This window comes from Ochotona curzoniae, unplaced genomic scaffold (assembly GCF_017591425.1).
Source record: "Ochotona curzoniae isolate NIBS_2020 unplaced genomic scaffold, NIBS_Ocur_1.0 scaffold_4506, whole genome shotgun sequence".
NCBI lineage: Eukaryota > Metazoa > Chordata > Mammalia > Lagomorpha > Ochotonidae > Ochotona > Ochotona curzoniae.
Genome location: NW_024467119.1, coordinates 14,716,897 through 14,742,106, shown reverse-complemented (window position 1 = coordinate 14,742,106; position 25,210 = coordinate 14,716,897). Strand labels below are relative to the sequence as shown.

General features: G+C 39.7%; 1 protein-coding gene across 1 annotated transcript in view; it reads left to right on the top strand.

Moving 5' to 3' along the window:
• Nucleotides 1–24,271, top strand: part of LOC121147280 (transmembrane protease serine 11F) — a 56,425-nt gene extending 32,154 nt beyond the window's left edge. Inside the window, exons 4-10 of the mRNA XM_040967103.1 lie at nt 5,993–6,060; nt 7,521–7,684; nt 9,298–9,336; nt 11,705–11,906; nt 16,217–16,476; nt 17,823–17,965; nt 24,113–24,271. Of these exons, the coding sequence (XP_040823037.1) occupies nt 5,993–6,060; nt 7,521–7,684; nt 9,298–9,336; nt 11,705–11,906; nt 16,217–16,476; nt 17,823–17,965; nt 24,113–24,271 (1,035 nt within the window). The remainder of the gene's footprint in view (nt 1–5,992; nt 6,061–7,520; nt 7,685–9,297; nt 9,337–11,704; nt 11,907–16,216; nt 16,477–17,822; nt 17,966–24,112) is intronic.
• The last annotated feature ends 939 nt before the right edge of the window (nt 24,272–25,210 follow it).

The following is a 25,210-nucleotide window of genomic DNA, read 5'->3' as shown; positions in this document are numbered from 1 at the left end:
CTCACTTCCCCACATCAATTTTCTGCAGTTATCAGCTTTTTGTTATTTTAATTAAATACCCAGAAAGATCTTCTTGAGAACATACAGGTTTGCTTTATTTTAAGATCAGCTGGTCCCATTAGCCAGCAGGTGGAGGAGATTGTTCATAGCAGAGTAGATGCAAAGGAACTCTCACACAGGAAGCCAGGAAACAGAGAGAGAATATAGGCTGCACCTAACTCAAATAATCAAGTTTCTTGCAAATACTACCTTCTGAGGGCAAGCCCCCAATGACCAAAGGATATCCCACCAAATCCACTGCTCAGACCTGTAGCTGAATCAAGTCTCCACCCTAAGTCCCTCAAATCTTAATACTAAAACTTCAGAGTTGAAACATATGCATAGGGCCCGGCGGCCTGGCCTAGTGGCTAAAGTCCTCGCCTTGAACACCCCAGGATCCCATATGGGCGCCAGTTTTAATCCCGGCAGCTCCACTTCCCATCCAGCTCCCTGCTTGTGGCCTGGGAAAGCAGTCGAGGACGGCCCAAAACCTTGGGACCCTGCAACCGTGTAGGATATCCAGAAGAAGTTCCTGGATCCTGGCTTCAGACTGGCATAGCATCTGCCATTGCGCTCACTTGGGGAGTGAATCATCAGATGGAGGATCTTCCTCTCTGTCTCTCCTTCTCTCTGTATATCTGACTTTCCAATAAATAAATAAATCTTTTTTTAAAAAATAAACATGCACCACTTTGAGGAGCCAATTTCTCTTCCATTGATAACAGGAAGTGAGGAGAGCAGGAAAGAGCAAAGGGAGATGGCAGACTCTAAGTGTTCTCAACAGTGATGCTTTTGTCAGATTTCTATGGGATATTTGAAGGCTAGATTCCATAACAGAAGAGACTCTACACAGAGGGATAGGTACCATGATATTGATGTTGTACCAAAAAGGGCTGCCCTGGTAAGGTAGAGCAAACCTCCCAGCATCACTGAACCAGTGCTCATGTCAGGCAAGAGCAACCTGCTGGAGAAGTTCGGGTATGAGATGCTATCAGCCAACAGTTACAGAAACGAGGATACACCTGCCCACTGAACCTGCAAATTCAGTAAAGAATAAGTTTCTGCTTCAATTCTTTCATTGCATGTCTAAGTGAATTAAGTTTACTCATAACCTCAAGGAAAAAACTAAAATGCATTTTCTTGATGAATCACCACAAACAAGAGATATTAGAGAAATTGATGGTGGACAGGTGATGTATGGATGGATAGATAAATGATTGAAAGATAGATAGATAGATAGATAGATAGATAGATAGATAGATAGACAGACAGACAGATAGATAGTGCAGTGAAGGCTATTGCAGAAAACAGAGACTCATCTGGCTTTAGGAAGTACCATAACATTGTTCTCAAGATTTCATTCTTTCTATTAGTCTTGATGTGGCAAATGACTTACCTAGTATTTACTTTATATTTACATTTTCCCAAGGTAGTAACTGAAGTGAGAAAAAGACAGTTTTCCATAATCATCCTTATTGGGAATTTGAAGAAACAGTCTGGCTTTCAGTCTGGTCCATTTTGGAACACTTACCCATCACTGCACTGTGAGCACAAGAATCAAGCTGTGCCACTCTTGCAGGAGATGAGACAAGGAGGTAAATTCAGCTGAGTCTGAGTGTTGAGTCTACAAGAATGGGACTAAGCCACTCTTCTTCATGCAATAATCTCTTTAACCTTTCTACTTGAATCTCACAGATTTCTCGAAGTTACCATTTCCTAGATCACTTCTTGAAGGTTCCCCCCTTCAGATCCTTATGTCCCTGATTGTTTTTCACTTAACAAATAACATCAGAATCTTTCTAGCTGCTAGAATATTTTCTCTTCCATCATCCTCATGCCTAATTACTCAAAAGTTATGTTTCTCCTACCAAATCATGATGTCCATCCTAGACCTAGCTAAATCTACCCAGCATCATGCTTCAAAGAACTAACTGCAAATTGTAACTGTTTTTTTAAATATTCTATTACCTATGAACACCACAACCAGAAAGATCTTTAGGAAACACATTTTTTATTCTTTTGCTTAAACTTAGAATAAAATGCCCTTGCACCTGCAGCCTTTGCTCTGACTCCTCCCACACCTACACTCTCCTCCTCCTTCACATGCTCTATCTTGTTGACCTTCTTTTGGATTCCTTGCACAATTGGTTCCCTCCACCTAGAACATTACTTCATGGCTCTGCTCTTTTTGCTGCTGATTCCTGTTCATCTTTGAGCTACCTCTTAAACATTACTTCCTACCTTTCTCTATTATAGTCTCCTAGTGATTATTCAGTTTGATTTCACTATATTAATTGTCTTTCCAAATGAATGTCTTGTTGTATAGAGACTTTCGATACGTCAATTCTGAGTTCTACATCTTTGTGTTCACTCCTCTTTATTTACCTATTCCAGTTAATTAAACCTTGGGGACCCTCTAGCTTATCATCCTGAATGATTAAGAAAATGACAAAAAAAGAAAGAGGCAGGATGTACTGAAAGCTTTGTGCAGGAGAATAAAAGTCAGCTTTTTTTTTCTTCTTGCTGTTAAAATAAGCCATAGCTAGAGAATCAGTCCTTAATGAAACGGTTATTATACAGCTATGTCATGCAAAATGATAAAGCCAAGGTTAGAAACATATGGTCCCTTCTTTAGAGGAGCTTATAGAATGGTTGGTGTACAGAAATTTATGCCTGGAAAAAAATGTAAAATGAAAAATTTAGATAACAAAATGGTGATTAGATAAGATCTGCCTATACTCTGGTTTCTCTTCAGATCGTAGATAAGACCTGCCACAGTGCAGCACACAACTGTCAAAAAGCGTGACTGGAATGATCATTATTTTAGGAGTTCAGGGGAAGGAAAATCCCTTGGAGTTAGCAGAAAGCTTTCCTGGAACAAAAACGGTGGGATGATTTGTTGGTGCCTTTGCCCTCTGCTGATACACATTTCCCTGACAGGAAAGGGACTCAGCACAACTTGCCTGCCTTAATTTCATGGGTGGACCTCAAAGGGATTCCCTACTGGCACAAGTAATTCCTGGTCTTTCTTGAGTGCTTAATTTGCATGCAGTTCCCAGTTGGAGGAAATTTACAAGCTCAAACTTGCCAAATAACAATCATCGGGTGGGTATCAGCTTCTTTAGACAGAGTCACAGGTAATGCTTCAAAAATGTTGTTTCATTTTCTAATACTAGAGTTCAAACCAAGGACAACAGTTGGTCTCTAATTTTAAGGTGAACATTTTCCTCATTTTACGTTCAGCTTGGAGACTATCTTAAATGGAATAATTGCTGATATAATGACTTAGGTTTGGATCAATAAAATGCAATTATATAAGCAATAGTTTAAACTGAATATCATGTTACTAAATTCCTGGATGAAAACTGTAAACATTACCTAAACTTCCCTGAAAATGGTTACAATACTAGTAATCAGTAGAAGACAGTCTCTTTAGTCCTGTGAACAGTGGAAGCAACGAGGGCAACGTCTAAAGATGTTATCTTTTTTTTTTAAAAGATTTATTTTTATTATTTTTTCATTGGAAAGGCGGATATACAGAGAGGAGAGACAGAGAGGAAGATCTTCGGTTCGATGATTCACTCCCCAAGTGAGCGCGGGTGCAGGGTCCCAAAGCTTTGGGCTGTCCTCGACTGCTTTCCCAGGCCACAGGCAGGGAGCTGGAAGGGAAGCGGGGCTGCCGGGATTAGAACCGGCGCCCATATGGGATCCTGGGGCGTGCAAGGCGAGGACCTTAACCACTGTGCCACCGAGCCGGGCCCAAGATGTTATCTTTTATAAGGTTAAGTTCCAGGAATAAAAGAACAGATTTGTGACCTGAACCTTGCTTCCCACTGACAAAGCTTCTTCTCGTGGTCAGCTCTAGTTAGGATCCAGAACATTCTGTTCATTTCCTTGTAAAATTCAGTTTTAACAAGGAACCCTGATAAGTCAAGTTAGATAGAATCCACTCCTGTTGCCTTACAGCTGATCAAGTTCCTCTTCCTCGAGATGTCAGATTGGTCTGGCCTGCCATCAAGAGTTTTGCTCTGTTAGTTTAGCCAGAATACTCTCACCCCTGATGTTTCACCTGGCACTTTTTTTTTTTATTCAGTAACTCCCTTCTTGCTCCTTGGCTAGAAACTTCCCTTGCCCATGCAGTACTGTCTCCCCAACCATACAATTACATTGCAAATATTTACCTCAATATCTCTTCATAAAATTTTACTGATCATAGTTTAACACGTATCATTGGAAAGTTTTTCTTCACTTTCCTTTGGACCAGAACATTAAATAGTTACTGTCGTATAAGATCTTGTAATTTAGACATATTAAAAATTTTGAAAGGTAAAAAGAGGCTTTGATGGTTGGACAGGGCAACATGCAAGTTAATGAAGGGGTAAGGTGTCCTGCTCACACTGAAGATCTTAGACTTGAAGCAGAAGTATAACATGCCCAGATTTGCACTCAAGGTGACATCATGGTTACTGGGATTCAAGGGGAGACAGGTGGAGGTGGACCACATAACTGTGCTGGTGAAAATACTACTGATGATGCCCAGGCACATGTTTCTAAAGAGATGTTGTAACTGGACCATAGGAAGGAGATTCAGCGTTTATGAAATAAAATCTATGGGGCATGTTACAAGTTTAGGAAGGGATATTGTAGAGCAGGAAGGCCATATTTTTTTCTTTCTAGAAGATGTACTAATTAGGGGAGACTTGTATTGGGATTGAGTCTTTTTTTAAAAAGATTTATTTATTTTTATTACAAAATCAGATAAACAGAGGGGAGGAGAGACAGAGTGGAAGACCTTCCGCCCAATGATTCACTCCCCAAGTGAGAGCAATGACCGGTTCTGTGCTGATCCAGAGCCAGGAGCCAGGACCAGGTGCTTCTTCCAGGTCTCCCACGTGGGTGCAGGGTCCCAAGACTTTGGGCTGTCCTCGACTGCTTTCTCAGGCCACAAGCAGGGAGCTGAATGGGAAGTGGAGCTGCCAGGATTAGAACCGGCGCCCATGTGGGATGCCGGAGCATTCAAGGCGAAGACTTTAGCCACTAGGCCAGGCTGCTGGGCCCAGGGTTGACTCTTATCTCAGCATCCATGACATTACAATTACTTCTAATTCAATCTAATACATAAATAAACATGTAAATTTGATTTTCCCTGCTGTTAATATTCTTTAGTATTCTTTATAAAAAGTGAGTCTCTTTCCTCCCCCAGGGAAGTGGCATATTCTCTTATCAAATGCTGTTGTTTATTCAGCTTTATTTGTTTTTCTCTCTGCACAGTCAGTGGCTCCTATGTTGCCTAGGTTGACTTTTGAGAATCAGGATCATTTAAGAAATAGTTCATTGAACATTCATGATCCTTCAGTGGTTCAGAATGGAATGGCTGAATCATGAAATGCTGATGACTTAGAGTGTGGTGACGTTCATTCCCAACCCCAATAAGAGTTGTGAAAGAGATGTTGTAGAGAGATGACTAAAAAGTTAGTCACATGGTAGATATCACAAATTATGTCAAATGGTCTGGTAATCACAGGATCATTTCAGAAATCAACCCAGTGGTATCAGTAGTGAAGTAAATGATATCTTGGGAAATGAGCAAACCAGAGAAGGTCAGCTTTCTTAAAAAAAAAAATAGAGTGCTGTCTTAAAAAATAGCACATATCAAATTACACGACACTTAAGACTAACAGTGTCAGTCATTTATTAGCTATCATACAAGGTATGAAATGCGTTATTAAATTTAATTTCCAAGTTAATTCAAGGAGGCAGCTAAAGTGATCATGTCATTTTACAAAGGCTTGGTGAGATTGAATAATTTTGTTAAGATTGTTCAGGATTAGAATTCAGATTTAGCATTATTGCTATAAGTTAAACCACTTGAATAAACTAAACTCTTGATTTTTACCTCCAGTCTCTAGATAACAACAAGTGAAATTTGTTGGTGTTTGTTTTTGTTAATCAGATATCTAGGATATTTCGACGTTCTTCTGGAGGAGGACGGTTCATCAAATCCCATGTTATTAAATTAAGGTATGTGAACTGCTTTGCAGCCTGACACCTTTTATCTTAGGATTTTTTTTTTTTTTACCAACATGCTTGCTTAGCTGCCTTGCATATAGCTCTACCAACACAAAGGCTTTATAAATGTCAGGCGACGTGAGCCATACTACCCAACTGTATCCTGCACTCTACAGAAGGATTTAGACCACTTCACAACAAGAAAGTCGCAGCTACAGGGGAGAAAATGCTGCTGAAATAGATGAAGAAAAGGGATGCTGCTGCTTACGCATCTCTACCCTTAAGTTGGAGAAAAATTGCTACCTTTTATTTCCTCCTGTTAAGCTGATAACTATCAGATTATGTTTCTCTGTAATAAGGGTCTCCTTTAATGCCAGTGCATTTTTGCTATCATTACTTCATGTAATTTTATTTGGGTGTATTGACTGACCAGCAAACCTTAAAACATCAGTGTTTTAATGTAAGCATGGTACAGGACAAAGTCAGAGGTGAACACGGAATGGGCAGTGGTACAGATTGTGGAGCAGAGCATCCCAAGGGGTCTCCTACATCTAGTTCAGGACCAAGGGTCAGCAAAGACAGGAAAATAGTATGACAGGTTTCTTAGGTGCCAGATCTGGATGCACAGGGCATCATGTCTGCCCACATTCCTATGGTCAGAATTTATTTGGGAATTTTGATTATTTCAGGAGAACCTAGGAAATGAATGAATTCAACTCTGCACTCAGCAGGCAAAGGAAATGAGTTGATCAGCACAGTCATGGTTTCTGCCACACTGCTCTGAACAATAGTAATCATGGCTACAAATATTGCCCAAAATATCTTAAAATCTAATTTTATAGATTTGCATAAAGCATAATTTGTGAACACATGCTCCCTCAAATCTCACTAAACTCAACTAAGTAAGCGCAGAGAGCAATTTCCTAGGAAAACATGTTCTGCAGCAATTCTTACTTTTATTTTTTAAAGATTTATTTATTTACTTGAAAAACAGAGTTACAGAGATGGAGAGACAAAGACAGGTGAAACTTCCATCTGCTGCTTCACTCCCCAAGTGGCTGTAACTTCCAGGGCTGGGCCACACTGAAGCCAGAGCCAGGAGCTTCATTTGGATCCTTTCCCTGGGTGGGAGGGTCTCAAGCACTTGGGCCACCTTCCCCTGCTTTCCCAAGACATTAGCAGGCAGATAAGCTGAAAATGGAGCAGCTGGGACACATACAGGTGGCCACATGGGATGCCAGCCTCCCAAGCTGTGGCTTTCTCCACTAAGCCACACCATGAACCCCCATATGCATAGGCCAACTTTTTGACACTCAACATCATACAGCCACTCCCATTCTCTATGTCCAGAGATGATGTGAAAGGATGGTGTTCTCATACCATCCATTATGTTTCTCTAAATTCGAGTCCAATTGATAAAAAATGGTTCATGTTGGAGAAACGACATTACTCACTGATTTCTTGCTCTTCAGTCCAGATGAACAAGGTGTGAAAGTTCTCATGGTGCTCATGTTTCGATACTCATCTACGGATAGTGTTGAGAGAGTCAAGAAAAAAATTGAAAGGACTTTATACCAAAATATGAAGATCAAGCAGTTGCCTCTGACTATAAGCAAACCATCTTTTAACCTCACACGTAAGTCTTTTTCCTAACCTGTTTATTGAAATATCACATATATTCTATAAATATATATATAATTTTAAAATATTTCTGCTTTGTTGCACATGCATGTTAACCTTTTATTACATTGTTTTAAAACCAAAATAACTACAGTTTGTGATTATATTCCATAACAAAAATTTAACTGTGTATATTTTCTGTGGCCACAGATATCTTTCATTAAATAGAGAAATACCTAGGGAATCTGTGGAGGAGACTGGGGATTGCATCCCTCTATCCAGTTTCAGGATTTAGAACAAAATACTCTAGTGCTCCAGAACCCTGGCTTTTCCTTGTTTACTTCAAACTGAAGGAAATTGACCAGTTCTGGGAAGAAAATATCTACTGTCCTCCTTTCTCCTACTTCCCTTTCTTCCCAAGGTCAATGACAAAAACCAGACTTCATCTTCCCCATAGGAAGCCACATAACCTAGACACATTACTCTAACTTTTCCTGCTTTTCTGTGAAGGGGTTAGATCATAAGGACCCTCTTTCCAAAGGGGCACTGTCATGTACCCAGGAGGAAGGAATGCTACACAACACACACACACACACACACACAGGAGCGTCTCAGCAGACAGGCACTGGTGTGGCTCGCCCCTCAGTCTGCCATCATTAGATCACAGCCTTATTCCCTGTGCACTTCCGCAGTACACAGTTGTCCACTCTGCATTGAACTTACACCTAAATAGCTTTCCCTGGATCTTCACATCCTCATTTCTGAAGCCTTCATATCATGACAAGCTTTTATTAAACAAGGGTGTACATTTTCGCTTGTTAATCTATCATTATCAGTTTTAGCTCAGGTTTAATTAAGGGCCTCATGGGGGGAAATCCATGTTTCTGAGAAAAATCACTGCCTAATTCTCCATTTCCATTTTGACAAATAAATAGAGTAAATGCTCACCAAACCAAGCAAAGTTAAATGTAGCTGACCTAAAATGAGCAGAATGGATACATTTGTTGGGGGAAAGATGTTGCAGATGTCTCCTCAACTTCTCTGACTACATTCCTGCTCTTTCCTCGTCCAGGTGTTGTAAGCCTCGGGACATGTGTAATGCCGGTAGCTCCCAGGATGCTGGCCAAAGGGACAGACCTAAACCCAAAAGCCTGGTCAGCACCCACTAGGCTCAGAACAGAAAATTGTTTCCTCAAGTTATGTAGGCCCCAAGGAAAGTGACCACATTTGCCCTTACTCTTTGTTTCCTAATTTTTTTTTCCTGTTTCTGAAGAAAAGTGTGAAAATCAAGAGCCTCTGATTTTACTTTAAATCAAAATTATACAATATGCACCCCAAATCAGTGTTGAGGGCTATGTAAAATGCACTTCAAAAGGCTTTTTTTTTTAATGATATTAAAAGATGAGTTTATATTGGTGAAAAAATTTTGAAAACCATGCATAGCTTTTTCATATTTTCCATGTACTTTATTAAAATCCCATATATAATACATGCTTATGAAAAATTGAATGCCCTTGTGAAATATGAACATTTTAGACAACAAGCATTTCTAGTTATGACCATTTAAATAAAATGACATAAAATGAGAATATATTCTTTATTAACTAACTCATGTTTTATTTATTACAGCTATTGACAGTAAAAAGATGCGGAATCTTCTCAGTAGTCGTAAGTTTAAACATGCACAATTAATCTGATCATTTCATAGCAGAAATCATGAGGAAAAGCCACAGAGAACTTAGCAGTACAACTTACCCAGCTTACAAAAGTTAAAAAATAATATATAAGAGGCAGAGACAGGAAGAAAGAGAATTTTCAGCTGCTGATTTCCTTCCCAAATGCCCAGAATGCCCAGGGTTGGGCTGGGCCAACACCTAGAGCTCCAAGATCTCACCTCTCCGTGCTTCCTACTCATATTTCTCAAGCTACTACTCCCCAGGGGCTGTATTAGCAAGAAGGTCAAATCAGATCCAGATACTCCAATGTGCAATCCGTCATCTTTTTTTTTTTCTTTTTAAGATTTATTTATATTTTAATTTGAAAGGCAAAGTTACAAGGAGAAGGAGAGACAAAAGTTCTTCCATCCACTGGCTCACTCCCCAAATGGCCACAAAGGCCCTGAGCTAATCTGTTTCCAGGAGCCAGGAGCTTCTTCTAGTATCCATGGGGTCCAAGAACTTGAGCCCTCTTCTACTGCCTTCCCAGGCCACAAGAAGGAACTAGAACTGGTGCCCAAAAGAGATGCCAGTGCTGTAAGGTGGGAGATTAACACGTTGAGCCACGCATCCTAACTGATATTTTAACCACTAGGCTAAATGGCTACCTACAAGCTAACTTTTTTTCATTTTATATTTGTATAAGAAAGTAATCTTTTTATAATTTTTAATATTTTAGATTCTTACATTTATAAATTTGCACCAAATACTTTGTTTTTTATCTATACAGTTAAAAAGACACATAATGTTGTAGATGATACACTCCAATTATCTTTAAATTGTCCTTTAAAATTTTTCTCTCACAATTCAGGAGAATATTTGAACTTTCTCTTTTTATTTTTCAGTTGTATTGCAGTTTTATTGAAATCCTGGAGGTGCACATATTCATACTTGGAGTCTTTTTTTTAAGGCAGATAAGCACATTACAAATATAAAAAGGCAGTTGCTCGGCCTGGATTCTGGTCCTCTCTCTAGCTGCTGCTTCCAGATTCCTACTCATGCAGACTAGGAATGACAGCCAGATAATGATCCCAGTGGCAGAGTTCCTGCCAGGCCTAATCTTAACCATGTGGGTATTTGAGGAATGGACTCCAGCAGAAACACCTTATTCTCTTTCTCTGTCCAAACAATTTTTTATTTCTTACTGCATAGCAAGTAAAGCTGTCTGCCCTCCATGTTGCTGCTTTCCCATATGGATACCAGTTTAAACCTTGGATGCCTTAATCCAGCTCCTTGCTAATGGTCTAGAAAAAGCAGTAGAAGATGGCCCTGATAATTGGACTTCTACTACTCATGTGAGAGTCCCAGATGAAGCTCCTAGCTCCTGGCTTTGGCCTGGCCCAGTGTGGGCCACTGTGACCGTCCAGGGAGTAAACCAACAGATAGAAGACTAAGATCTCTTTTTGTTTCCCTGCACTGTCCTCTCCCACCCCGTCTCTGTGACTCTGACTCAGCTACTTACCTTAGTCTTCAATGCAGTTTCCTCATGTAAAAACTATGTAGCTATAAATATGCCTAAAGCAGGTAGCAGAAGATCCACACATTTTTGATATTCAATAACGTATCTATTTGCCCATTGTAAAATTTTTAAAACATCTAGTTAGTTCCATTTCTGATCCTGCTACCTATTAATGTATCTGGGAAAGCAGTAGAAGATGGTCCAAGTGATTGGGCCCTTGACCCACATGGGAGATCCGGATATAATTCCTAGTTCCTGACTTCGGTCTGTCCCAGACCTGGCTGTTGCTAAAATTTGGAGGGTGAACCAGCAGGTAGAACAGCTTTTTCTTTTTGAAACGCAGAGTTACAGAGAATTACGGACAGAAAGTGAGATAGAGATCTTCTTTCCACTGGTGATTCCCTGTGATGTCCTCAATGGCCACCAAAGCCACAGATCTCCTAGGTGGATGGCAAGGGCCCAGACAGTTACGCCTTCTTCAGGTGCTTTTCCCAGACCATTAACAGGGCCAGATAAGAAGTGGCGAGATTGGAACATGAACTGGCATCTATATGAGATGAGATGTCGACATTGCAGGCAACAGTTTCACCCACTAGGCTATTAAGGCTGCCCTCACTGTGCTTGTTTTTAACAGAGAGACACAAGTAAGTTCCTGATCTGAGTATAATGAAATGTTAATATTTCTTCTGCATTATAAACAGAGCAGTCAGAAACCCTACAAAACAAAATCTCAAAGGCTAAATACAAGAACACGTTAAAGAGTAGCTGAAACAACTGCTACCGAAGCATCTCCACCTATGAGTAATCAAGATATACTTTCTCCCCGTTCCTTTCATGAAAATAAATTGTGTTTCTATGGCAGGCTGTGGGATAAGAATGACACCTTCAGACATGCCATTGCCAGCATCCTCCTCTATGGAAAGGATTATCCAAGGGCGGGCCACAGCTGTGGAAGGCGAGTGGCCCTGGCAGGCCAGCCTGCAGCTCATGGGGGCGGGCCATCAATGTGGAGCCAGCCTCATCAGTAACACGTGGCTGCTCACGGCAGCTCACTGCTTCCGGAGGTAAGTCCACCAGGCCTCTGTCGTATCCAGCTTAGCCTCAGCTCCATTCATGGCAACTCTGCTCTGCTCCTCAATGAACTCTACTAGTTCTTAATGTAATTCTGTAGCATTGTGACTTGGGCTCGCTTTCCTCCTACATAATTGTCTTTGTGTAATAAGTAGCTATTATACTAGGAAACTTCAAAAACCATAAAGTATGTGCATTATTGACTGCTACAGATTTTAAATTTCTTGTACCAAAATATTTTTTTAAAATATTTTTATTTGAAAGGCAGATTTTAGACAGAGAGAAGGCGAAACAAAGAGACTGGTCTTCAGCTCCTGGTTTACTCCAAATGGCCACAATGATTCGAGTTGAATCAATCCAAAGTTGGAACGCAGGTGCTTCCTCTGGATCTTGCATATGGATGAAGGATCCCAAGGACTTGGGCCATCCTCTGAGCTGCTTTTCCAGGGATTGGAAATGGAGCAGCCAGGACGTAAATCAGTGCCCATAAAAGATTGGGCACTGCAGTCAGAGGAATAATCTACTATGCCACCATGTTAGCCCAACTGTATTTTTTAATTCATGTTTCCTCATCTTTGTCACAAGTTTAAACACACCCAAGGAGTAATTCACTCCGATCTGTTGTATTTCCCTCATTAAGTCATCTAACTTCGTATTTTGGCATCCTTTGTCACTTCAGAAGTAAAAATAGATCATGGCTATCTCAATTGAAACCTTGTTTTCTCGTTACATCATCCAAGAGCCCCTGCTGCTGGCTTGCATGGTCCAGCATGTCCTGTGGAAGGTGGGAGAGACTTGCTAGCTTGCCTCTCTACCCTTGCACCATTAAAGACTGGTCATGGACAACACAGTAGGAACTTCCCGCTGGGGCTTTCGTGATGTGGTTCTTCAAACTCAGCTGGAAGTGGCTGTTTGGCACAGCAGTAAGGATGCACCTGAGGCTCCTCTGCCCCATGTTAGGGGGCCTGGGATTGAGTTGGGGCATTGCTTTTAATTCAGTCCTCCTGAGAGTATGCCTGGGAGAGAGCAGATGCTGGCCAAGTGTGTGAGTCCCTGCCACCCATATGGGAGACTGAGTTTTGGGATCATGGATTAAATCTGGCCCACTCCACACTGTCCTAGCCATTTGGGGAGTAAAGCAGAAGATGGATTATCTTTCTGCTTCTCAAAATTAAAAAAAAATAGATAAGTGGAGAGACAGATAGATAATGAATAAATTTTTAGCAGTTTAGCTGTGTTAATTCAGACACAAGGACACGCAGACTCCTTATTGTCTCAGAAGATAAAGGATATCCTTTTATCTTCCCTAGAGATGAAACTTCTAGTGCAGAAAGTCCTTCCTTTCAACGTTTCCATGACAAAAATCTCTGAGTACAGTCCCCTTGCCTGACCAACAACATTAATCTTATACCCTCCTCAAGAGGCCATCCATGATCAGTCCAGGAGCCTCTCCCACAGCCTTCCCCTTGCCTGACCAACAACATTAACCTTACACCCTCCTGAAGAGGCCGTCCCTGAGCAGTCCAGGAGCCTCTCCCACAGCCTTTGAAGTGTAGCACCATAGCTGTTTTCAAGATACTGATGCAGCTCTTTACGTAGCAGACTTGTAGTGAGAATGTCCTAATGAATTGGAGGTAATTATCTGCTACTACCTCACTAGAGAAAAGAATCCCCTTTAAATAATTTTGAACTTTTTAAAAAGATTTATTCATTGTTACTGGAAAGGCATATATACAGAGTAAAAGAGATACGAAGAGAATGATCTTCCATCTGCTGATTCAATCCCCGAGTGGCGACACCAGCCAGAGCTGAGCTGATCCCAAGCCAGGAGCCAGTAGCTTCTTCCAGGTCTCCCATGCAGGTGCAGGATCCCAAGGTTTTGGGCCATCCTTGGCTGCCTTCCCCGGCCACAAGCAGGGAACTGGATGAGAAGCAGGGCAGCCAGAATATGAACTGGCACCCATATGTAATCCTGATGCATGCAAGATGAGGACTTTAGCCACTAGGATACCACACTTTGCCCCAGACTTTGAACTTTGGAACCAATCAACATTATGCCTTGAATGTGAAGTTAAGTTTCATCCACTTGTTAAGGCTTTTTGATTTGTACTTGTTCAGAGAGTCCTCCAAATGTACATTTCCATTTCTGTAAGAATTTACAATTAATTGGTCTTTGCTTAGGTATAGTGAAAAGAAATAAAGCCAGAATATCGAATTGATATTTAGTGCTGGTACAGTCATCACTGTATGGGCATGGGTCCAGCAGACAATAGAAGGAAGATTGAATGCCCTAAGTCTATACACCAACTTGCAGGCACTTGCAAATGAAAACAAAACAAAACAAAACAAAAAAAAAAAAAAGAGAGAGAGAGAGAACATTTGTGGAGTCAAAGGAAGTCATTTTATTTTTATTGGAAAGGCAGATTTACAGAGAGAACAAGAAGAGAGAGTAAGATCTTCTGTCCACTGATTGACTCCCCAAGTGGCCGCAACAGCCAGAGCTGAGCTGATCTGAAACCAGGAGCCCCGGGTCTCCTTCAGGTCTCCCATGTGGGTGCAGGTACCAAAGGCTGTGGGCTTTCCCAGGCCACAGGCCTGAAGCTGGAAGGGACGTGCAGCAGCTGGGACATGAGCTGGTGCCCATATGAAATTCCCGCATGTGCGAGGCTAGGATTTAGCCACTGACTCATCATGCCAGGCCCAGAAAGTCACTTTTAAAACATTGAAGCCATATTATAGAATATTTTGTGCTAAAGTTCATGGTTCAGGAGAGTCATTGTCATTAAGGTGATCATCCTGGACAAAGGTGATTCAATGTTTCAGATGGTATTTCATGTAAATGTAGCATATACTGCTGTGAAGAGAAAATGTAAAATATTTTGAAGTCAGCATAGCAGTTCTCAAAATAGTTATTATGTTTTTGAAACTGTGTTTTCTTCTGCAGAAATAATGTGTTTATAAATTCTGTTCAAGTTAATCTTAGCACCTACACATCCATGAAAGATCAATGCAGTCTTTGTGTGGGTATGTAAAAAAGTTCTTCATGGTATGGCAGGAGACATGGGCCATGTCCTTCTGACACCAACTGGCTGGGTGTGTCACTTGCCTGGACGAGTCACTGAGTTCCCTGGGTTTCTATTTCCTTCTCCTTGCAACATGTTGAGTTGGGTGTACTAAGTGAGGTTTTCTTTCTCACCAGCAGTGAATGAAGGGATGGGAAAACCCTTGTTTTGTCAATTAATTTATTAGTGCCTTAAGACCTGGAGTTGTATTCGTCTTCATACCCCCATAATTCTGTGTAGCAACCAGTGCCTGGTTCTCCAGGTAATATTTCAGTTCTAAAATTTTTGCTTTAAATAAAAATTTTCCTTAACAAGCAGCAAGCTAGATAAGAGCAGAGAGCTCCCCCCCACCCCACCCATCAACTCCATGCCCTTGGCAGCTCAGCCTATTTTGAAGACCACTGATCTTTTGAAGTTTTTTGTTCCACTTGAAAGTTAATGATTCACCAATTTAATCATCCTCCTTCAAAGTGGAAATCCCCTATCTAATTTACCTGTGTGTGGTTTCCTTCTCCAGATTTTTTTTAACCCAGGGTTTCAAGTCTCATCTTCCTTAAAAAAAAAAAAAGAATTAAAAAAAAAGGAGATAGAAAAAGCTGGAGTTTGGAGAAGAATTAGAGAGATAAAGAAATAATAGGACTAGAAACAATTTGCTTATGATGGAAGAGTGTAAGGAAACAGTCACCCATTTAAAGGATGAGCCCCAGTCCAATTAGAGGGACTTTCTAGACCAGACTGTGGGTGCACGGTCGGGCTAGGGCTACAAAGTCCTTGAAAATCGGCAAGATATATGGGCAGAGGGTTATAGCCCTGGCATACATGGGGTACATGCAAAGTGGACAAACTACAATAGTCAATTTGTGAATTCTAAAAATGGATGGAGGGTTTGCTACTGAGCTGAGGGAAAATGAATCTTAGTGTGCAAATTATCCCAAACTGATCAAAACTAGTATCTTCCCAGTTCATTAAAAATAGGAGAAATGAATCTTAAAAACTTTCTAGTTAACAAACTGCTTAAATCTTATACTTTGAACCTCATAATTCATTAACTTAACATAATTGATTGTATTGATTTTAAGAATTAATTTTTCCCATAGAGTCATCCATGGCAACTTCTCTCACCATGGGGGTATCTTCAGATGCATAGTGCCAATAGTGGGAGAGAAATATAGTCTCAATCTTTTTTAAAGTATGAAGTTAAGTATCACCAATCTTACCCTTCAACTTTTTTTTTTTTCCAGAAATAAAGACCCAAGTCAGTGGATTGCTACTTTTGGTACGACTATAACACCACCTGCAGTGAAACGAAGTTTGGGGAAAATTATCATTCATGAAAATTACCGTAAAGAAACAAATGAAAATGACATTGCTTTGGCTCAACTCAAGAGTAGAGTTGAGTTTTCAAATATCGTCCAGAGAGTTTGCCTCCCAGATGCATCTTTAAAGCTACCACCTAAAGCAAGTGTATTTGTCACAGGATTTGGATCTATTGTGGATGATGGTGAGTAGTTTCAATACTGTTTTCTTATCACAAAAATGTCTTGAGATCAAACAAACTTTCTCAAATTTTTCGTAAAAATAGTGGTGATACTTCCAAAGTATGTGGCCCTAGGCAGGCAAGAGGGCTAGATGTTCAAAAATAAAGAAAATAGGGTCCTTAGTTTTGAGTTTCTATTTGCAGCTGTGATAAGACAGGGAACAAACTAACAGGGAAAAAAAAAGAAACAGAAAACTGGATAAAAAAAAGGGCTAAGTACTATGTAAGAGCAAGCGAGTAACTAAATACAAATTATATGCTTTTTGAATGTAAGGACACCTGTTCAGTACATAGCCTACATCTCAAGCAAGCCAAGGAATAGCATCCTTATCCTTTGCTTACTGCAGCCTTTCCTAATTTTAAAGAGAACTTACAATAGCTATAAACATTTAGATGCGCTTTCTTGTTAATAGAATATGCAAACTTTTTTTCTATTCCAGTAGTGATGAGACTGTGCGTCTAAGAATTTTATAAATTTAAGGCCAGAATGTAAAGATTATTAAACACTATTTCACTCTGTTTTAAAGAAAGAAATTATCTGAATATTATGAAGTAAAAAATAAAAAGTTATTAAGGTTCTACCAAAAGTATCCAGAAGAAACAAGAAAATAAGTACAGTATTATTATATCTTAATTTCAACTTCTTGGGTGAGGAGAATTGATTTCATTTTTAATGGAAAATTTTTGGACTTCTCCATGCATATCCAACTTGGCTTGGAGAGTTTCCTGAAGTCTCACTTCATTTCCCCTTCCTATGCTGTTGCATAGTGTTTCACAAACAGCTTTGGCCTCTCTCCCTTCCCATGTCCTATAGTTCAGTGTCCCCCACTCCCAACCCCAGACCTGTCTATACTGACATCAGATTCTTTGCACCAAAGAGACATCCATTTTGCTCCCAAAACCACAAGACACACACTATCAATAGAGCAGAGCAAATACATCTGTGCATCTGGGTCCTAGTTTCTACTTCAACAGCTCTTGGGAAATCAGTTAACAAGGCCTTGGCTTCCTTACATGGAAAATGTGTCATTTGGATAAGAGCTGTGTGATGGAGCACTCCGAAGAAGTACAGAAAAATGTGGACACATTTGTCATAAACAACAAACCCACATAGATACAGATACAGACAGGTTTTGCATGTAAGTTTGAGTGCCTGAAGGATCCACGAGTATATTCGTGGAATGTGTGTATCACTAGCTCTTCGCATGTAGACAACAGAAAGTAGAATCAAAAGATTACTGCTAATAAAACAATCATGTGCTTTTGCTCTTAAGAATACACATCTATCTTCATGTTTGTTTGTGTAATAGGACCTACACAAAATAAACTCCGGCAAGCTAGGGTGGAAACTATAAGCACTGAAGTGTGTAACAGAAAAGACGTGTATGACGGCTTGATAACCCCAGGAATGCTGTGTGCTGGATTCATGGAAGGAAAGGTGGATGCATGTAAGGTAAGTCCAAGGCAAAGTTCAAAATTGAAAAGGGAAATTCTCCTTGTTGTGTCTAAATTTGGCATATATTTTACCAGCCAGAAAAAATATATAGCATCCCTTTCACCAAGACCTCGTTTTATTCAGTAATCACATTGAATGTTTAATGTATGACAAGAAAAAAGTTAAGCAACCTTTCTGCATTCTTTTATTTACCATAAAGAGATAAGAGGAGCATTCTGATTATCCCTATTTTACAAATCAGGAAATTTAAATCTATCATTCTCTATTTTTGGGCTCCACAATTGCCTTTGTTCTCTTTTATTATTTTCTTAAGCAAGCTCAGAAACAAAAGACAGAAACCTCACCTCTATAAAAGGCAGAAACTCATCCCTTTTTGTGGGTCACACACATGCTGTGTTCATCCGCAGCCTCCAAACCCACGCCCTTTGCATTGCCATCTTGCTTTAATGGCCTGAAACAGGTTTCCTCTCCATTCCATGCTAATGGCATCAACATCAATCTGCTTAAATACCCAGTTCCTAAACTTCATCTCCATTTCCATCTGACTGCTTGACAACCACCCCCAGTGTTCCCTCCCACATGCTTTCAAATAATACACTCCCTATGTTATTTTTCAGCACGCCAACCTTCATTCCCAACACACATGGCATGGCATGCACAATTATTCTTTGTGTGCTTTCTGCTTTATTTTATTCTGTAGCCCTCAGCAATATATCCAGTACATAATATTTTTACTTAACTTTTGTTTCTTTGCTATTTACCCATGAAATAAAGTTAAATAAAGGGAGATATTTTTGGAAATCTATATTCTTGTTTTCTATACTATCAGCACCTAAGACAATATCTGCTGCAAATTGTTAACTGCATTAGAAATACAGTCATGGAGTACAAGGTGTTGCCTTCGTGTATGTATACACTGTAGCATGACTAATTCAAGATAATTAACATATCCATCATCTCACTTGCCTCAGTTTTTGTGGTACTACATTTAATCTCTCAGCTACTTTGAAATATACAATACATAATTGTTGATATGGGCACCCTACTGAGCAGAAAATCTCAAGACTTATCTGTACCCTTTGGCCAGCAAGTCCACATTCCATTTCTTTCCCTTTCTCACCTTCCAAGCCTCTGATATTCTGCACTCTAGCCACTACTTCTATGAATAAAAGATACAAGGGCCATCAGGGGGTCACGTGGTACTGGTCTTTCTGTGTCTGACTGATTTAATTTATCATAACGGCCTGTAGATTCCTCCATGTTGTCCTATGTGGCAGATTTTTGCTCTTTTTCTTTAAGAGATCTATTGATTTTTATTGGAAGAGCAGATTTACAGAGAGAAGGAGAGACAGAGAGAAAGATCTTTCATCTGCTGGCTCACTCCCCAATGGCCACAAAGGATGGAACTGAACTGATCTGAAGCCAGGATTTAGGAGCTTCCTTCAAGTGTTGCACGTGAGCGCAGGGCCCCAGATGCCTGGGCCATCCTCTGCTGGTTTCCTTGGCTATAAGCAGAAAGCTGGATTGGAAATTGTGCAGCTGTGATACAAACTGGTGTCCATATGAGTGGTTAGTGCTTGCAGGTGGAAGATTAGCTAGCTATGCCACTGAACTTTTCCCAATTTTGTTCTTTTAAAACCTCAGTAGCATTTGAGTATGTGTATATAAATCACGTTTTCTGTATTGTTCATTGGACATTAGGTTGATTCTATATCCCTATTGTGAGTAATGCTACAATAAACATGAGAACTCATGTCTCCTAAACATCGATTTCCAATATATTCAGGAGTCAATAGTTGCATTATTTTGCTTTTAATTGCTGTGCTAATTTACACTCATAACATGTACAAGGATTCCTTTTCTTCTCATCTTCACCAACACTTTTCTTTCATCTTTTTTTTAATTTCTTATCATTTGACTAGGCCATGTGCTGTTGAACTCTCTTTGCTAGATACCATTGAACTTGCTATACCTGAACATTATTATCATTCCAAAAATTTGGAAAATATTTACTGTTTCCTTCAGTATACTTTCTGGATCATTTTCTTTCTGTTCTCTTTTACAAACCCCAACTGCACCGTAACGTTAGTTTTCTTGTTAATGATGCTCCATAATTCTCATGGGCTTCTTCATTCATATTTAATTGTTTTTCATTCTGATTCTGCGACTAGGTAATTTCAAATATTCTCTCTTTGAATTCCTTAATCCATTCTTTTGCTTCAAACAATTGAAGTTTTCTACTGAATTTTAAATTTATTACCATATTTTAAAATAAATTTCTATTTTGATTCTCTCAATTACTTTGTTGAACTCATTTTGTTCATGAATTAATTTCCAACTTTCATTTAGCTTTCTATTTTTTCAAAAAAATTACTGTAGCATATTTATTCATTTGATAAGTGAGGCAGAGAGTGAGAAAGATGTCACATCCAGCAGCAAGAACTGAACGCAGACACTCTGATCATAAGTGTGGGCATCTTAACCACTACTACAAGTGCTTGGCCCATATTCAAATTTTCATAGTGCTCACAATTCAGACAATTATTCTAAATTATTTGTCCATCGTTTCATAGGTACCGATTTCTTTAGGTGCATTATCAGAGCTTTGTTAAATATTTTTGGTGGCATGATGTTTCCTGAATTTTCATAATCTTTGTGTCTTTGCACTAGCTACTACTCATCTGATGGAACAGAAATCTATTCCAACCTTTATTTAGTATTCTTTGGTGCTTATAGTTTTGTGGTGAGCAACTCCAGACAGGTGGATTCTATCATGTTCCCTTGTTGGACTAGGCTGTTACTTATGCTTTGGAGTCAAGGGGAAAGTTCTAGTTGTGCTCTATAGTGAATTCAGACCATCAATTATTGTTCTTTGTAAGGTAAGAGATATTGAACAAGTTCTGGGCTTATCTCTGATCAAATGGAGATGTAAGTTATATTCCCTAGCTGGCCAATTCTGCAACTTGCATTCTGTTACTGGATAAGATTATGTGTTGGCCTCCAAGACTCAGCAAGGTCCCTAGGATTACTACTCAATCAATTAGGGTGTTCAGGAGCCTGAGACAATGCTTCAAATATTTAAGAGACTGTGTTCCATATATGTTGGGTCATGGGCTTACCTTCCAACCTATGGTAGTATTAAGCAGAACCCTGAAGCTTAATGGAATAGCTTTCATTGTGGCCTGACGCTCCCCTCAGCAAATACACATTTACTTACTCCATCCTCCTGGATTACCTATGGTTTAAGGAGAGCATTAGAGTTGGATGGGAAAACTAGCCAGGGAATCAAGTCTGGGAACACCATAGACCGTGTTTCCTGCAGAGTAATACTGCTGGTTATGTTTCCTGGAATGCTGAGCCATCAACAGGATCCGTGCTGGTCAGAGGAGCCCCACCCCTTATTCTTTTATTCTAACTGACTCCAGGTAGTCTAACCCTGCCAGCACCGCTGATGTTTCCCATGACGTGAGACAAGACAGCACCTGCTCTGAAAGATCTCAGATTGGCGAGGAAGCTAAATGTTCATTGCTGACTCTTCCCCTCCCTTTGAAAAGCACGTGGCTTTATTGAAACATCTGTGTGCAGGGCTGTGTTTGTCTTGGAAGAGAAGGCAAGCAGAAAACATTGCTCATGTCTTCTTTGTACAGCTGTTCTCAGTACTGCAGTCGAAGGAAATATTTCAGCCTCAATCTTAAGTTCTGGAATACTCACAAGAGTTTGTGAGGAAAACAGACCAGGACAACTGTGATTGTAGTCCATCTTGCTGACAACACTCCTGACATTGGTTTTAGCTCAATATTGTTTAAGCCCAAGCTTACTTGTGGCACTCTCTTTCAAGTGGTTCTTTTTGACAAAGTTCCCAAACTAGAAAAAAGCTCTCCCTCTACTCCTCCACCTCCACTCAAGTAGAAATTTCCTGAAGAAAATATTAAAAACACATTGGTTCTTACCAGAAATTCCAGATAGCAAAATCTGATAGTGCATATTTGGATTTTTGTTTGTTTGTTTGTCTGATTGATTGCATGCTCTCTCCAAATACATTGGTCTTTGAAATTCCCCAACACTGTCTCTAATCCCTGTTTTTTTCCTACTACTTGTTATCATTTGATGACTTTGTTCCCCAATTTTAAAGGGAAAAACAGAAGCACCTTTCCACCTGCTCAGCACCAAGCACGCAGCCCTGCCTTCATCTTCATTCACTTCTTCCACTATGATTTCAAGATTCAGATGAGAAGTTGCACCTGCCACTAGCCAAATCCCTCCTTGCCAGATCTCTGTTTTTATGTAGCTTTTGGTGAGGTTCACACTAACAGTTGCTTTCTCTCTGTGTTTTTGCAGGCATCATTTATCTTGTTACTGAATCTTAAGATGTCTTAGAGGGGAAAATGTTCTTTGTTTACATGGATATCTCCAATTGGCAGTCTACCTTTTCACTTTATCATCAAGCGTTTGAACACCTTCAATGCTTCTTACTTCAGTGTTCTTGCCACCTGTCATTTTCCTTCATCCATTTCAACCAGGTTTCTTCTTCCTCCACAGAAATGGTACTTCCTAAGGTTTCCAGTGATGCACATTCATGTGTTTAAAAGTCAACAAATGCTTTTTTGATTTATTTTTAACCTTTTAGCAGTTCAATGTTCAACACTACCCTTTCTTGAAATATTATCTTTTCTTGCCTTGTAATAACTTTCACCTGCTTCCTCTCTAGAGTCCACTTGTCACCCACAGCCTCAGTGACCATCTCTGCAGATAATTTGTAGGTTTATGTTGTCAGTGCACAGCTTTCCTCAGAGATCCAGAGTCACACATCCAAGTGTTACACAAAGACTCTACTGGAATATTTCAAACACATCATAGATTTGGAATGCTGCAACTGATTCTGCTTATTCTCATACCCATGTAACCTAATCCTCTCCCTTTGGTCAAAATACTTGGACCACTGATACACGCACGGGAGACCCAGAGTTCTAAGCCCCTAACATCGTCTTGGCTTAATCCTGGCCATTCAAAGCCTTCTGGAGATGCTGCAGCTGATGGAACATTATCTTTGTCTTTTCCTCTCCTTTTGTCACTCTGCCTTTCGAACAACAAAATGTTTAAATTTATTTATTTTATCTTTATTTATTATGTTTAATTAATTTATTTTTATTGGAAAGGCAGATTTACAAAGGAGATAGAGAGAAAACAATCTTCCATCTGATGGTGCGTTCCCCAAATGATCGCAATGGCTCAAGCTGAGCCAATCTGAAGCCAGGAGCTCTCCCGGGTCTCCCATGTGGGTGCAGAATCCCAAGGCTTTGGGCTGTCCTCCCCTGCTTTCCCAGGCCACTTGCAGGGAGCTGAATGGAAAGTGGGGCAGCCAAGACACGAACTGGTGCCAATATGATCCTGGCGTATTCAAGGCGAGGACTTTAGCCACTTGGCTACTGTGCTGGGACCTAACTAAGTCTTTTTTAAAGAGCAGGTTCGTTTGTATTTTTTATCTATACTCACAAATACTAAGTGTATAGTTAACAAAGTTTATGCATGGAAATTAGACCATGTATAAACCAAAGCAAAAATCTGAAAACCATTCCATATGAATGGTGTTAACCTCTCCAAGGAAATAATGTAATTTAAATGTTAGCACACTTCCGTGGGCAGGCATTGTACAGTGGGTTAAACTACAGCTGCGAAAATGCTTAGAAGTCCAAGCTGCTCTGCTTCAGTTTTCCACCAGTGCACCTGTGAAAGCAGCAGAAGATGGATCAAGTGCCTGGGCCCCTATCAACCACATTTGAGACCCAGATAGAATTCTGGGATCTTGAGTTTTGCCTGTTCTAGCCTGGATGTTGCAACCTGCTGGAGAATGAACCAGCAAATTCAAGATCTCTCTTTGTAATTCTTGAAATTTCTCCCCTTCTCTCTGTGACTCTGCCTTTCAAATAAATTATTTTAAAAATTTAGTATAATATTTAACTCAGCTGAGAAGACTATTATGTAATCTATGATCATTATATAATCTAGCTTTGTGGTCTATATACCAATTTCTACTTTTTTTCTGTAGAAGATAAATGATAATAATAATGATCATAATAAATGATCATAATCTGTATACTGAATTGGAATAAGTTAACAATATTAAATTCGTTTTTATTTTTTTAGGGTGATTCTGGAGGACCTCTGGTTTATGATAACAATGACATCTGGTACATTGTTGGAATAGTAAGCTGGGGACAATCTTGTGCTCTTCCCAAAAAGCCTGGAGTCTACACAAGAGTGCATAAATACAGAGACTGGATAGCCTCAAAGACTGGTATCTAGTGGAAATTGTCTGAATTTTAGAGCCATGGAATGGAAACACCCGTTTCTTCTATATTATTGTTTACAGCAAGTGGCTTAGAGCAATACTTTTACTAGATGTCAAGAACCTCTTTGGACCTGAACCAAATTAATACTATGAGGTGGACATTATGTCCACATGACCAAAATGTCCCTCTCATGAAGGAAGAAGACATAGCAAATGTCAGATAGCACTGTCTCCACACTCAGCAGGGGAATGCATGTGATAAGTGATAAGATGTAAAAGGTCTCTTCCCTCCATGGAAGCAGCAGAGCATCATTATCTGCAGGATATGAAAAATCTCAAGGGGTGCCAAAATTATACCTCATATACTGGGATTCGTTTAGAAAAATATCAAGCTAGTTGAAATACCCTCAAGTTGAAACCCTGAGGATTTTCAACTTTCCAGAACTCAGGACTACACACTCAATGATTACAATGTAGGGCCATGATATTGTAATACAACTTGAACACTACCGTGGGTTTGTATTTAATGAGGCAAAAAATATATATTGTTAACTACAGGAGGTGCCTTTTTTGAAGTATTTAAATGTAATTGAACTTGCCAATAACACTGTGTTTTGCTTCAAGCATAAGCTTCAGGAAGCATACTGTGTTTTCAAGAAGCATTTCTGATTTACTCTTTAACAGTGTTTTTACTCTGTGACATTATTCTTGCCATCCTTGCATCAGTTGTAGCTAGCCCAGAAGGAAGACACAGAAAATTCTTAGACATTTTATTGTATAAGTGCAAGGAGCATCAAAAGAAGGGGATGAATGCTGTGAAATGATTCAAAACAGGAATAAATATTTGGTGCGGTGAGCTATACAATAATCTATTTAGAAATATAAATAGCAGTATTTGTTGGCTGGTACTTTGGTAAGTCTTCAATTCTATGACAGAATAGATGTCTATCAGA